General features: G+C 54.7%; 3 protein-coding genes across 3 annotated transcripts; 1 reads left to right on the top strand and 2 right to left on the bottom strand.

Annotated features, from left to right (window-relative positions):
• Positions 1 to 172: 172 nt before the first annotated feature.
• MONBRDRAFT_31037 (uncharacterized protein) lies at positions 173 to 11447 on the bottom strand (the record flags this gene model as incomplete). The annotated part of the gene is made up of 32 exons (XM_001742822.1): positions 173 to 554; positions 649 to 693; positions 837 to 946; positions 1051 to 4235; positions 4327 to 4499; positions 4644 to 4790; positions 4871 to 4964; positions 5055 to 5124; positions 5273 to 5507; positions 5707 to 5805; positions 5895 to 5981; positions 6068 to 6466; positions 6584 to 6753; positions 6856 to 7004; positions 7120 to 7356; positions 7489 to 7621; positions 7774 to 7840; positions 7924 to 8077; positions 8170 to 8249; positions 8353 to 8720; positions 8787 to 8918; positions 9079 to 9124; positions 9223 to 9316; positions 9456 to 9538; positions 9677 to 9760; positions 9877 to 10040; positions 10149 to 10219; positions 10321 to 10442; positions 10536 to 10952; positions 11038 to 11096; positions 11209 to 11259; positions 11369 to 11447. The coding sequence occupies 32 exons, from the start codon at positions 11445 to 11447 to the stop codon at positions 408 to 410; spliced, it is 7551 nt and encodes a 2516-aa protein (XP_001742874.1). The 3' UTR covers positions 173 to 407.
• A 491-nt stretch (positions 11448 to 11938) lies between these two features.
• Positions 11939 to 13457, top strand: MONBRDRAFT_35709 (uncharacterized protein; the record flags this gene model as incomplete). Its single annotated transcript, XM_001742375.1, has 4 exons — positions 11939 to 12606; positions 12757 to 12904; positions 13032 to 13159; positions 13296 to 13457. The coding sequence occupies exons 1-4, from the start codon at positions 12352 to 12354 to the stop codon at positions 13455 to 13457; spliced, it is 693 nt and encodes a 230-aa protein (XP_001742427.1). The 5' UTR covers positions 11939 to 12351.
• Positions 13458 to 13820: 363 nt separating this feature from the next.
• On the bottom strand, positions 13821 to 14766 carry MONBRDRAFT_35710 (uncharacterized protein; the record flags this gene model as incomplete). The annotated part of the gene is made up of 3 exons (XM_001742823.1): positions 13821 to 14077; positions 14204 to 14265; positions 14476 to 14766. The coding sequence occupies 3 exons, from the start codon at positions 14764 to 14766 to the stop codon at positions 13861 to 13863; spliced, it is 570 nt and encodes a 189-aa protein (XP_001742875.1). The 3' UTR covers positions 13821 to 13860.
• Positions 14767 to 14977: the final 211 nt, after the last annotated feature.

Raw genomic sequence — 14977 nt, forward strand, 5'->3', positions numbered from 1 at the left:
GGCATGGGCAACGCGTGCATGAGAGCGCCCTCCGCGGCATTGGGTTGTTAAGGCTGCGCCTTACTTAGCCAAGCACCTGCTTTGCGGTTGCAGCAACACCCATGCGTCTCCCGCCTCGCCAATCTGCACCTTCCAAACGCAGTCGTCTTTTCTTGCCTCTTCAAGCAATTTTCGTTTGTTCTCAATTGATTGAAAATCAAACGCACACGTTGAAGCAGCAGTGCACATATTGCTAGCATAATTATGTCATAATCATATGTACATGAACGGCACGGCCCGCACAGTTGACCAAGCACTAGTCACGGCCATGTGCACGCGGCATTATTGCGCACAATCATGCCCTACACGCATCCATGAGGCATTGGATGGCACTCTACACGACCCAGCTACACTAAATACAATCAAGATCAAGACGCCACAGAAAATGTGTGCTCGGCCCCTTGCTTCTTGTCAAACCACTGGTCACACTTGAACTGCCAGCTGTTTTGGCTGCCTGTCCGTGTCACCTTGATCTTGTCCAACTGCCAAGCAGCGCCAAAACCCTTGAGATCACTCTGGAAGCACAAAAAAAAAGGGGGGGGGGGCTGCGTGAGCTGTTGTGGGAGTCGGGCAAGCCAAGAGCGCAGATAAGTGGAAGTCCTGACTCACCTTCACCTCAATCTTGGTCAATTCACCCAAGTCCTGGCATTCAACCTGTGGGTAAGAAGAACACACCGAACAACCAGAAGGTGAGTTCCATTGCCAGTATCACAGTCACCACCACACAAGGATTCAGCTGCTAATGCTTGAGACCGCTGCCCCTTCGTTCTGAGCGCTCGCATTCGAGCCAGACATACGTCAAAAACATCCGTGTTGCCCGATTCAAACATGTTGCGAAATGTTTTCGACTTGGCGAGTGCACGCTCCCCACTGTCGCCGTTCTTCCCAAAGAGCGTCACAAACACATCTACAAGCCCAGGCCCACAAAGTGAGAATAATTGACCACGACTAATGACTCAACGCTGTCAACAACGCCGCCTGCTGCGGCATGGGTGGGTTTGCAAAACGTACTGCTATCCGTGCCTGCACCGCGCTCAGTACCCGTCGTCACGGCCACCTCGTACTGAGCTACGGAGGCCTTGGTAGCCTGAGCCACCGCTTCCTCCGTCGTCGCCTCGGTGTGCACCGATAGCTTGGCACGGCTTCGTGACAGGCCTTTGCTTGGTCCCTTGAAAACGAAGCTCTGGCCGCTTTGCAAATGCTTGACGATGATGTGCTCCAAATGCCATGGTGACACGGCACTGCCAGATTGCGAGCTTGCTCCACTAGCCTCGTTGTCATCCTCATCGTCATCCTCGGCACCCCGGCGGCTCGAGGCACCACTTGGCTTGCGGCGAATACGCAACTCGGTCAAAGGGCCGAGCAGCATGACGTTGTCAAAGACCAGATGTTCGACACTGCCTGGAGCAAACTCACCGCCTGGTGGCTCCAAAGTTAGGGGCAACTGATTCTTTTCCGCATCCAACAGCATGATTCGAACAGGCCCTTTACAGCCGCCGCCAGCCCGGCTATCGGTGGCTACTTCGAGCTTGTATGTGCCCGTGAGCGCGTTGACGCGCTTGCTGGCCACCGCCAAGTCTCGCGTCAGTTGCTTGTCGCCCTTGTTCTTGCTCAACCACTGGCCGCAGGGCAGCTCGTAGCGACTCTGTGTGGCCTCAACCACTACCACTATCTTGTCCAGCTTCCAGCTGCTGAACATGCCCTTGCCATCATGCCAGATCCGCGCTCGCTGCAGCTCGCCCAGGTCCGGAACCTCGAGAGTGAATACATCGGTGTTGCCTCGTTCAAAGGGGTCGTCGAAGGTTTCACTCTTGGTCAGGCTGTGCTCGCCCGAGTCGCCCATGGCGCCGTACAAGATGATGCTCACGTTGGCATCTGTTCCTGTCCCGCGCTCATCAGCTGTCGTCACGTAGACCCGGTAGGAGGTTTGCTGCGCGACAGCCACGGAGCTTGTTGTGCTACCACGGCGCTTCCCCTTACCGCCCGACGACGCAGGGGCGGCTGCCGGCAAGAAGTCAAAGCTCAGGCGCTCGGCGCCCAGCGTGACCGCTGATCCGTCAGATCCAACAAACGTAATTGGCGTCTGACCTGCTCGGCCAAATTCAACCTTCTCAACCGTCCAACTGCTGCCACGCGGCACCATTAGCCGTACCTTGAGCAGCGCTCCCAGGTCCGGGACGCGATGCTGCGTTTCCACAACGCTGGCCGGCAAGATGTCACCACCGGCCCGCAGGGGCAGGGCCTCAGTCGTGTGTTTGTCACCAAACAGCTGCACTTGGGGAACTGCCGTGCACCCAGCCCCATCTGCACTGGCGGTGTACACCTTGAGCGTGTACTCGAGGATGCGCTCGCTGCCTGCATGGATCTCCGAAGGTTGCAAGCGTACACTTGCTTTGCTCTTGCCCTTGGCGGAGCCACTGGTGGAACCGTCCGCTCGAGCAGCCAGCCAGACTCCGGCCTTGAACTCGTATCTGCGCGCTGCATGCGTCGCAGACTTGGGTACTTCGACAACTACTTGCTCCAGATACCACTTGTCGCGCTCGTCATCGTGACCAATCTCTAGGCCAACCAGCTCGCCCACGTCAAGGCCAGTGACTGTGAACGTGGTCTTGGCACCACTCTGCAGATCTGCAGGGGCGTTGTTGAGTTGCAGACGGCCAGTACTTGTCTCACGCGGGCCTGAGGCACCAGCGCTGAGGCTGCTGCTCACAGACTGAGCGTCTGAGCTTGCGCGGCGGCGGCGTCCAAACAGCGAGCCGCTACGGCTCAGCTTGCTCGGGCTCGGCGGCGCTGGCGTCAATGGCGCATCTTTCTCGCCAAAGAGCTGCAACCAAACGTTGGCCGTTGTGCCCGCCTGAGTATCCGTGCCCGTGTACACCGTGACCTTGTATTCAAGTTGCGTGTCATCCGCGCCCGCCAGGCCCGCACGCTCCTTGGCTTCGTCCGCTTTGCGGCGGGCAATATTGGCTTGGCGCTGGGCCTCTTCCAGTTCCGCATTGGTTTCCGTGGTGCCGGTGCCCTTTCGGAGGGGGCTGCCCTTGGTTGACTTGCGGGAAAGTGTGGTAGCCTTGCGCTGTAAGCGTGCGGCCTCGTCCTCCAGCGCCGTGGCTTCCTTCATGGCCACAGCTGCATCCACTTGGGCAGTAATTTCACGCTCCAACGTGTCACCCTCCTGCTTTCCGCGCTTGAACCAGTCTTGACACACGAAGCGCACTGGTGGCTCACTGAGGTCATTCTCCTGATGCACCTCAACGCGATCCAGGTACCAGTCGCCTCCCATCAAGCCCTTGCCATCACTGCGAACCTTGATCTTACGCAAGGGGCCAAGGTCCAGACAGCGGTGGGTGAAGATGTCCTCATGTCCGCGTTCAAACTTGTCGCGATAGGTTTCCGATTTTTCCAGCTTGATCTCGCCCGAGTCACCCGTATCACCAAAGATCTGCACATAGATGTTGGCGTCTGTGCCAGCATGCTTGATATCCCCGGTGAATACATGAATCTTATAAATGGCTTCTTGCAGGGAGAGGATACTCTCGCGACGCACAACTTTGTCGCCCTCCAAGGCTTTGACCTCTCCAACAGCAAATTCGCGCACCAGCTTCTTATCGTCCTTGTCTTTGCTGAGCCAAGCATCGCAGGGAAACTCGAAGCGCTCGTGCGTACGCTGATTGATCACGACCACGCTGGCCACGTGCCATGACGAGGACATGCCCTTGCCATCGTGGCCCAGGCGGATCTTGTAAATAGAGCCCACATCGGGCAGTTCCACGTTGAAGCGATCTTCCAGGTTGCGTTCAAAATGCGCCTTGACGGCGTCCTTGAACTCGTGGTGTGCTGTCAAGTCACGCTCCTCTTGATCCCGCCCATAGAGGTCAATGAAGACGTTGGCATCCGTGCCTGCATTGCGCACGTCCGATGTTTTGATGATGATTTCGTAAGGCACATGGGCGCTGTACTCCTCGATAGCATCAGCCGACGCGTATAGGGTCTTGGCCATAGTGCCGTCATCTGTGGCTTTGTCAAGCCAAGCGTCGCACATGAATGTCCATGTTTTGCCAGCTTGTGGGGCATCAACGACGACTTTGTTCAAGTGCCAGCCGCTGCCCACGCCTTTGCCGTCGTGCATGATATCTACGCGCTTCAGGTCGCCCAGCTCTATGGCGGAGACAGTAAAAACATCACAATTTCCACGCTCCCTAACACAAGAGGCAACAGCGCAGGTCCGCGTGAACGTGGCAACAGAACCAGACAGTCCGCATCAGAGCGGGTTTGAAAGAAGTTGCCTACCACATGTCCCGGTGCGTCTCGCTTTTGGCGAGCCGGATCTTGCCCGTATCGCCCTTCTCGCCGTACAGCACAATGTCAACGTTGGCATCGGTGCCAGCATGCTTGACATCGGATGTGTGGACGCTGATGCGATACTTAAAGCCAACGTTCTTGGTCTGAAAGTCGGCGGGCTTCTGTCATCCAGTCACGCGATTCAAGGCCCAGAGGAGGAGGGGGAAACCAAAACAAGACGGGCGCAAAGTGTTCGTGAGCAATCAGCCAGCACACGCCGCCGCAAGCCTCAAATCGTATTGTTCGTAAACAAGTCGGATCCGTACCTGCTCCTCCAAGACGCCGAGTTCGCGCGCAATTTGACCATCGCCCATGCTCTTGGCAAACCATTGTGCGCAAGGGAAAATGTAGGTCTTGTCGTCTGCCGTATCCACCACCTCGATTTTTTCAAGGTACCAGGCTGCACCCAAACCCTACACAATTTTATCGTACAGCATGAGAAGATTTGCCAACAGCTGACCACAACCGTGAAGGCGTGTCGATGAAAACATACCGCATTGTCGTGCCAAACCTTGACCTTGTTGATGTCGCCAAGTGTGACGGCATCAATGTCAAACTCATCAACGGTCTTGCGCTGAAACTTGTTGCTGTGAATCAAGGCGATCAGGCAAAGTTTACGACATGAGGTGGCTGTCATGAGCGACAGAGTAGCAAGGGCAGGCCCACGAGGTGCGCACGTGTGCGTCAAGCTGTTCTTGAGGTGGCGATCACCCGAGTCTCCGAGGCTGCCGTGAAGGTTGACATACACTATCGGCATGAAACATCGTGAGCACAAGGCACTGGATGACGACCAAGGAAAGAAAACTGTGCTAAACATACAACCACAGTCATGGCCACAGCAACAGACGTTGCCGCGCCTAGGGAGTACAGCATGCAACTCAAGCCGTGCACTCACCATTGGCATCTGTGCCAGCGCCTTTTTGGTCCCCGGTGTGAACCTTGACGCGGTACGTGCGCTTGTTGGCGTCAAGTGCCAATTCCTCGACCACTTCGCGGCCATTATCGTCCACCGTTTCAATCCGGCGCAGGGGCAACTCAACCATAAAAGGCTTGGCTTTGGTGCCTTTGCGCAACCAATCATTGTGCTCGAATGTGTAGATGCGCGCTTGGCCCAGCTCATGAACCTCAATCTAAAAAGTCCAGAGAACCCCGATCAATCAACCGATACCGCAATGGCACATAGAAAATAGGAAAAAAAAAATCAAAAGAACAAGAAGATCAAGAAGAACAAGAAGAACAAGAAAAAAAGAAAAAAGCAAAAAAAAAAAAAAAAAAAAAAAAAAAAAAAAAAAAAAAAAAAAAAAAAAAAAAAAAGAAAATGGTGCATACCTTTTCTAGGTGCCAATCGGCGCTCATACCACCACCATGAGCAGACAGGCGAATCTTGCTGGGTCGTCCCACGGGCTTACAGGCCAGCTTAAAGTCATCCTAAAAGTCACACACTTGTATGAGTGGCAACAGGCCTCACAGGCCAATGTGAAAAGGGGATGATTGATGGAAAGACGTCAACGCCGCACCGCTTTGCCCCGCTCAAAGTTGTCGCTTTGATTGTTGACAACCAGCTCCTCCGTCTTGCCTTCATCACCATAGAGTACGACGGACACCTGGGCGAGGGAGCATGTGTGGTGAGTGCCTCAAGGCATGAAGATGCGGGTTGCGTCGCGGGCCAAGAGCCTGGGCGGCTGCGTACGTTGGCATCGGTGCCGGCAAAAGCCACGTCACTGGTGTAGAAGCGAAAGAGATATGGGGCTGATACATCTTCTTCCATAGGCTCGCCAGCCTCTTTCTCCGCATAGATCTCACGCTCGGTGAGGCCATCGTCTTGCGACTTGGAGAACCAGCGTGAGCAGGGAAACTTCCATCGCGTGCGAATGGAAGGCACCTCCACTTCAACGTAGTCAAGAAACCAGGCTGCACCCATGCCCTTGTTGTCATGGCCAACAAGGATGCGAGACAAATCTCCGAGGTCCAACAACTCAAACTTGAAGATGTCCATTTTGTTACGTTCGAAAGCGTCGCTGTATGTTTCCGAGTTGCGCAGCTTCAGTTGCGTTGATTCTCCGGTCTTGCCGAAGAGCTGCACAAAAACCTGAAGGATGGATGCGTTCCCCATCCGAGCATGATATCAGTGCATGAAATCTTTGAGCAGCAACGTAGCTCGAGGGCCTCTATTCGGGTGCCATTTACGCGCATGTCTCAAACTCACATTTGCGTCCGTGCCAGCGTGGCGCACGTCGCCGGTCTTGATCTTGACGATGTAGGTGGTGGTGGCGGCCGCCTGATGCTCGGCCATCTTGGGAACCAACTCCCGCTCAATCTGTCCGTCATCGGCATCCACGGCGAGCCAGCGATGGCACGGAAATTCCTCTTCTTCGCCTAAAAGCAGGCAAACGAGGCAAAAAATGAATTCTGGCGCACTTTCGATAGACCAACACGACAACGCAGACCAACAAAGCAATAGTGCCAGGCAAAACCTACCACGTCGAGGATCAAGCACGACAATCTTGTCAAGAAACCACCCAGCGCTCGTGCCAGCATTGTTGTGGCCCACAGTTACTGAAGTAAGTTTGCCTAGATCTACGGCAGCAACCGTAAAGACATCCTCTTTGCCTCGTTCAAACTTGTTGCTAAAAATTCAGGAGGGGAAGATCAAGACAGAAAACCAAAGGGAAATGAGCTCAGCCAACGAGAACATCAAGATAGCACCGCCAATGCTCAATATACATGATGCGCCAGGCGCACCGGTTTGTTTGCGAGCGCAACAAAGCACGCTTGCCGCTGTCTCCCAATTCGCCAGTGAGCATGACAAACACGTCGGCGTTGGTGCCGGCGAAGCGAGCATGGCCTGTTGCAACTCGGACAGTGTACTCGACAAGTTGCAGCGGCTTCTTGACGTTGGGTCCCGTGGCTGGTAGCTCGCGGACAATTTCCTTGTCACCTTCGCTCACAGCCAACCATTCCGCACACGGGAAAATGTATCTACGGAGCACCCATCCATGCCAAGTCATGAGAACCGAGAAGGGGATCACAAAGGTTTGAAAATGGCGCAAAGGAGAACAAGGAGCAACAGGAGAACGCCGTGTATGCATCATGCATCGGCATACAACGTACTCTTCGCCGTCGCGTGAGAGGACGATGCGATCAAGGTGCCAACCAGAAGCCATGCCTTTGTTGTCATGCCACACGCGCAGCTTGCGCAGCGACCCGACATTGATTAGTTGAACACGCAGCTCGTCCGTTTGACCTACGCACGTCATCGACCAACACGCGCACATACAAAGGAACAGGGCAGCATAAATGATGAATCGGACAAGCTTGCGGCAGCCAAAAGACAAAAAAAGGAAGAGGAAAAAAGAAGAGCAACACAGAAAACCCGTGAAGGAACGGGCAGCGTACCGCGCTCAAAAGTGTCTGATTTGTTCTTCAGAGGCACAACATCAGTCTTGCCCTTCTTGCCATAGACCTGACACGTCAAGCACGTTGAGTACGCGAGGCGCCAAGCCCATTGAACAGCAAGGCCTGCAAACGTGAGCGTCACGGGCCGACCTGCATGAACACGTTGGCGTCTGTGCCCGCATTGGCCACGTCGCTCGTGTAGATCGTGCACTTCCAGTCGAGGCGCTGGGCAATATCCAGTGTTTCTGCGTTGTCCAGTCGAAAGGTACGCTCAATTGCACCATCGGACATGTCGGTAGCAAACCTGAAGCACGCGCAAGAATCAGTGCGTGCAGGAGAGGTTCGTGGCGCTGTCAATTCACACTAGCACAGCTGGGTATGGCATGCACTACGCACCATTGCTTGACGTCGACGTTGTACAGCTTGCCTTCACTGGGCACTTCCAAGGAGAAGCGTTCGACGTACCAACCGGCACCCTGCGCGCCAAGGAAGAGCGCGAAGCAGACACAACGTGAATTAGGTGATGCATCATCGACAGTGCGGTGTGTATGTGTGTTTGAGGGAAAGGTAATGACTCACCATGCCATGGTTATCATGGCCAAGCACAATGTGGCGAAGTGAGCCCAAATCCGAAGCCTCCACAGTAAAGATGTCGGTGCGATCACGCTGAAAGTTTTTGCTCGAGTTTTCAAGGATTACGTTGTCAGAAGCCCCCCTTTCACCCACGAGCTTGCAAAAGACGTTTGCGCTAGTGCCGGCATTGCGCTTGTCCCCTGTAAAAATTGTGAGTTTGTAGGATTTGAGGCCCCAGCTCGAGTCGCCATTGCAGGTCAGCTCACGCGAGATTTGGCCGTCGTCCTCGTCCTTGGCCAACCAGCGGTTGCATTCAAAGCGGTAGGTTTGGCCCGAAGCCTCATCCACCACCTCCACAGCATCCAGAAACCAAGCTGTGTAGACATGCGCGCATGATGAGTTGGTCATGGACACGAGTATGTCAGCTGGGGACCACTTACCCGGGCCGGCTCCGCCGTTGTCGTGCCAAATGCGCAGGCGCTTGAGGGTGCCAATCTTGCGTGAAGAAACGGCAAAGACGTCCGTGTGGCCGCGACGGAAGTCATTGCGTGATGTGTTCAAGGTATGCGGGCCTAGCACACGTTACCATACAAATTCCACATGGACGATCAGAGTGACGAATTGAATGCGAGGCAAAGCAGAGTCAGAATGAACAAAACCCATGGAATGGCATCAAGGGCTGTCAAAGTCGAGATGATTGGGGGCGAGAAAAAAATTAAAAGAAATACGCACCACTTTCGCCATCTTCGCCGAAAAGAGTGCATTGAACATTCGCGTCCTGCAAACGAGGCCAATAGAGTTAGAGGGCTTGAGTATGCAGCACAGTTCAAGATGGTATCTGAGCTCATACTCAAAATTGACCAGAGGACAACGCACCGTGCCAGCACCACGGCGGTCACCAGTCATGACGCGAATGGTGAAGGTGGTCATGCCTTCAGCGCCAGCTGCTGCAGTACGGGCCACAAGCTCCCTGGACAACAGTTATGCATGCCGGGCAGAGCGAATGAAGATGAGAAGGAGAAGAAGGTTCAAGTTGCCAAGGACACAGAAAAGCCCATGTTCTTCTAGGCTGTCTCGTCGTAATTTTTGTCAACCCCTCGATTACGTACTTGGAGCGGCCATTTTTGCGGTCCAGCCAAGCGTCGCAGGGGAAAACAGTCGCTTTGTTGCTGGAGAGAGATGTCACGATGATCTGAAACACAAGGGTGTCCGGGCAAAGTCAAACCAAGCTTTGTGACGTGTTCGACTTGACCCGATCTGCACCATGGCAGGTGCAAACTGCTGCACGCCCCAACAGAATAAGCTAGGCGGTAGGGGCGAGCATTGATACCTTGTCCAAAAACCAGCCGCTGGCCATGCCGTGGCCATTGTGGCTGATGACAAGCTTTTTTAGCTTGCCCAGATTGGCAAGGTCCTGCAACACATGTGGAGGGAATGAGGCATGACGCCTTTGTCTGGGGCCAGGTGAAGACGGGGAGATGGCGTAGGTGTACACAAGTGTTGAGAAGACGGGAAGAGACCAAGCCTTACGTCCAGAGTGAAAGTGGCGACGCGCGCGCGTTGAAATGCTTGGCCGTCAGAGCGGCGAAGCTCCACCATGGGTGATTGCCCCTTGCTCCCAAAGAGCTGAATGGTGGCGACTGCATCAGTGCCGGCGTTGGCCACATCGCCAGTGTAGCAATCGATGCGGTATCCTATGTCAAGGTTGTAGCGGTTTGGCAGGGCAGACAAAGGAGGGTGAGTGGTTCAAGTGGTGCTGGTGGAAGGGTGAGAACCAAGGTAGACATGACAGGCGTGCTGACCATTGCCTGAGCCAATGTCTTCGTCATCAATGTGCAAAACACGCTTGAGCTTCATTTCATCGTGGTGTTTGCTGGGGTGAACAGGCCGTGATAGTCAGCTGGACATGACACACCCAACAACATGCAACAAAAGTAGGCAGTGGCAGGGGCCAGCCTAGGCGCGCGCGCATACCTGAGCCAGACGGGGCCGGAAAAGCGATAGCGGCGGGTGCCCTTGTCAGTTTTCTTGACAAGGACGACCTTGCTGACACACCAGCCATCGGTACGCTTGGTTCCCGTGTTCTCCAAAATCACCTTGGCGGAGACACAAGGAGACATACGCCCAGACGCAACGGTGAGGGAAGCGGACGGCAGAGATATGACAAGTGCGGATGCCGGATGGCTTACCTTGGTGGGCTTGCCGATCCCAGTCAAGTTGACTTGAAAGACGTCTTTGTTGCCGGCTCGAAAATGAACGCCTGGGGCGGCGAGTTGAATGGCATCCGAGCGACCCTTGGTGCCAACAACAGTGATATACTTTTCACTTTTGCTGACGGGGTTGGAGCGCTTGGAGGTGAAGATTTCGAGTGAGGCGTGGCCTTTGCGGTGGCTGGATTTGGTGCGGGACTTGGTGTGGCCATGGGCCGAGGCACCGCGCACAGGCTGTCGGGTACGAGTGAGTGAAGCACTTGCGCTGCGCCGACTACCAGAGCCCGCCCCGACGGAGCGAGTGCTGTTCCACTCGAATTTACGGGCAAAGTAATTAGCCAAGGCCGGATCATTGAGCGGGTTGTAGGGTGGCAACTCCACGCGGCGAGACATGCCCTGCCGCCCGACGACAACGGGACAAGAGACGATGAGGCAGAGGCAAAGAGCGGCAGCAGCGGGGCCTGCATGGCGGTGGGCTCACCAGCGAGCTGTGAGAGCCTGGGCCCACGTCAGAAGCAAGACCTTGAGCGTAGAGTCGATCTGAGTGCAGATCAAACGGGGGACAAGCAGCAAATGAAGGTTAGCAGGACGCAGAAATGGGGGCGACGCGCTGCGTTGCGCTTGCGGAGGCGATGGAAAATGTCGATCGTACGCGATAGCACGTCAGCCGAGGTGTAGCGTTGCACAAAGCTAGGCGGAGGGTCTACGTTGCGAGGACGAGGGGGCAGGAGATGAAAGCGGCGCATGAGCTACAAATGAGAGGTGCTCAGGGCCCTGTCACGGATTTCGGATATCGGGCCTAGGTGGCATACCGGCTGCGGCAAAAGAGTAACGGGATCGCTCAAGCTGCAGGCGTTGCAGAGCCGTGGTAGGAACCGGAAGGTCCGCCATCCCAGCTACCCAAATCAACGACACTGGTCCTAATGCTGCGATCCTTCCTGGTGCCTTGCCAAGACCAGCCCAGTCACAGGACGTCGAGCGGAGCGGGTGAACAACAACAGCGCAATGACCATGAAAAAATAATGAAAAATTTCACACACACACACACACACACACACACACACACACACACACACACACACACACACACACACACAAAAGTTGTTTTGTCAGCACCCGCGGAAAAAACTGTTGTATTTCCATGGCTTGAACAGCTGTTGATTGACAACCATAACGATAACAACGCTAAAGTGGATGTTGTTGGTATTGTACGGGAATAATATCGTAGTTATGGCTTGGTCTAAACGCTGGTTCTGCAGACACACGGTGGAAAGCTTGTGCAGAGGAAAGCCGAGTTATCGTCGCTCCGGTTGCTGTTGTTGTAGCCACACAGAATGATCAGAAGTCAAGTTTTGTGGCCTTTGCCGCTGACGCCGGAACGTGTCAACTCGTGTCCTCTTTCATGCTGATGTTGGGTCCGGGATGACACTTGGTGTCGCGTGTTTGGAGCACAGCACGGCACCATCATCATCATCACCACCACCACCACCACCACCACCGGTCCTGGTGTTGGGCACGGGTGTCCCTTCCCACGCATTATCATCCACTCGACCAGGCGCGAGACTCCGATCTTGTGGTCCAGACGCTGCGTTGTCTGCCCAACGTGACCAGGTGCTTGGGCAACAAACAGAGCTGACGTCAAAGGTTCCACCACCGTTTTGAACGTTGCTCGACACCAACGGAACCCGCCGCGGCTTGCAAAGGCTGGTGTCCAGCTCAAGACCAAAGTGCCAAGATCTTGATCTTGGGCCCTTGCATTTGCTCGCGTCCTTTAGATCTTGAGAGTGGTGACATAATGGCAGACGAAGCCGATGTCAGTGTGCAGGCGCTCAAGTCACGCGTTGCTCAATTAGAGAGTGACCTGCGCGTGAGCCAATTCACCATTCAACAACTCGAGGCAGAGAATGCTGCCTTGACCAAGAGCCTTGGAGATCCGCAACAACATCCCACCGGCCATGCCAAGAAGAAGAAGAAAAAGGGCGGCAAGAAACTTAGCGGGGGTGCTCGCACCAGCAACGAGGGCCTTCGCGCAGCCGGCGCATCCTCTGCGGTACGCCTTGCCTTCTCCCGTTGCCGTCATTCGTGTTGGCCGCATTCGGCCCGTGCGCGCTCAGAGCAGATGTGCTGTCGCCACACACGTGTTGGGTTGGGCACCTTCACTGATCATGTCTTGTGCAATCTCCTCGTGCAACTTTTCCAGGTGACCACCGAGGCGGCAGGCATGGAGCCCGTCACGTACGAGGCCATTTTGGAGGCGTTTCCCAACATCCGCCTCTCCGAGGTTCTACGCGCCGAAAAGAGCTTTTCCGAGGCTGATATCAATTCGGATGGTCTCATTGACGTGGCCGGTACGTTTGCCACGCCATGTCTCGTTCCTCAGCTCTCAGACGCACAGTCGGCGTCTTTCAACTCATGCATCCCGTTGCTCAATCGATTACCTCCTTGACCTCTGCCTCTTCTGCCCGAACTCGCCAGAACTCGACAAGTGGCTCAGCAAGGAGGGACTCATCTTCAGCGTCAGCCAAGTTACAGCTATCCTCCTTACGATGGACCTCGATGGCAACGACAGTGTCGACTTTATGGAGTTTCTGACCGTTTGCCAGGTACGGATTGAGTTTTATCCCTCTAGACGCCATTGCATCAATGTGCACAACCCTCCTGGCTTGTGCGCCTGTGCCTTGGGTCTCTGGCTAAACCTTCCATCTCGCTTCACAACCTTGCGTGCATTGGCCAAATTAGTCTTTGAAAAACCCGGAACAGTTTAGCGACGAACACAAGGACATGGCTCCTACCACGCAGGCAGCCTTTGCCACCATCCGTCGCAACTTTATCCCCAACCGGCGCGCCTCCAAAGAGAGCGATCCCAACCTAAACAAGTCAACCACCTGCTCAATACAATAAGACACAGCAGATGCCTGCCGCTCAACGTTCAACGTGACGAGACGTGACCTAGATAGATGAGCAGCGGCTGATCACCACGCTCAAACCAGCAACAACCAATAATAATTCACATGATAGTACACTAGCACATGGCTGTCGCCGCTCCTCGACCATCCGTTTGTTCAAGCCCCCCCCCCCCCCCAAAAAAAAAACCATCCGCATGTTTGTATTCCCACCACGGTGAAAAAGACATGTAGAATGTTGCTTCAGATGACAAGCCTGACCCAGAGCCCAACTTGATGGGAGACATGGTACAAGTTGGAAGTGGAAGTTTGACGATGAAGACGGTAGAGAGGGGGACAGGAAAAAGACTGAAAAAAAAGTATCTTTTGCAGATCGAGACAAGGCTCCGACCGGTCAATTCTTAGTTGCGGAATTCAAAGACAACATCCTTGCCAGTCAGGGTCTTGTAGACCTTGACGAAGGTATCAAGACGCTCCTGGGAGGTGTTGCTGTCCTTGTGCAGGTGCACCTTGTGCAGGCGGGAACCATCGGGGCGGAAGCGGATGCGCTTGCCGGTGATCTCGTGGGGGTACACGAGATCATCGAGGATGGCCTCATGCACGGCCGTCAGAGTTCGGCTAAAGTAGGAAAAAATTCAAGGGTGAGAACGACTCAACAAGTGCCGCAAAAACTCGAGCAACTTGTTTTCCAACACCCGATGCAATGACTCAAATCACGAAAATTTGAGAGCAAAAGAACCATACCTGCGGGGACGCTGCTGCTTCAGCTGGCGGGTGTTGCGCGACTCTTTTCGCACAATCTTGCGCTGCACCACACGAAGCATACAGGGAAGAGCAAGGAATGAGGGAAAAAAAGAAAAGGCCCTCACGTCGGAACAATGTGCTTGATGCATTGTGCCGAAACAAAAATACCATGCTGGCAGTCAACACGGCATGGTTTGTGTTCGAATGCGGGTGACTCGTGACAAGTTGATGGTCTGGCACGATTTGCGCAAACAAAATTAAAGCCATCATACCTCTGCCATGATGACGACCTGCTTGTTGGCAAACTTCTTCTCAAGCTCGTCAATCAGGCTGCGCTCCTTGATCATCTTCTTGTACAAGGGCAGCTGGGGGACGGGCACGAACACCAGGACGGCACGCTGGCCCTCACCGATGTCGACCTCCTTGGCGGCGCAGATCTGCACCTCGCGGAGGGAAGCCTTCAGCTTCTCGGAGCTGACCTGCAGCTCGTACAGAGCCGTGGCCACGGACTCCTCGAGGCTATCGGGGTCGGCCTTCTTGATCTTGTGGCGAGGCGTCACCATGTTGCCTGCGCCCAAAAAACAACCAGCAGCCGTCCATGGCACCATCAACACACCAATGAGTACATTATCTTTGATACAACCTTCACGTGGTGGAGCAATGGTCAACAACAGGGCAGCCAGGGTGCCAAATCTGTTGGCATTATAAACAAAGCTGCCCTGGTCCTTCAACTAGCAAGAACAGGCAGAGCTGCCGCGCCGAAGAGCGCGCGCA

The sequence above is a fragment of the Monosiga brevicollis genome, genomic scaffold, assembly GCF_000002865.3.
Source record: "Monosiga brevicollis MX1 MONBRscaffold_2 genomic scaffold, whole genome shotgun sequence".
In the NCBI taxonomy this organism is placed as follows: Eukaryota; class Choanoflagellata; order Craspedida; family Salpingoecidae; genus Monosiga; species Monosiga brevicollis.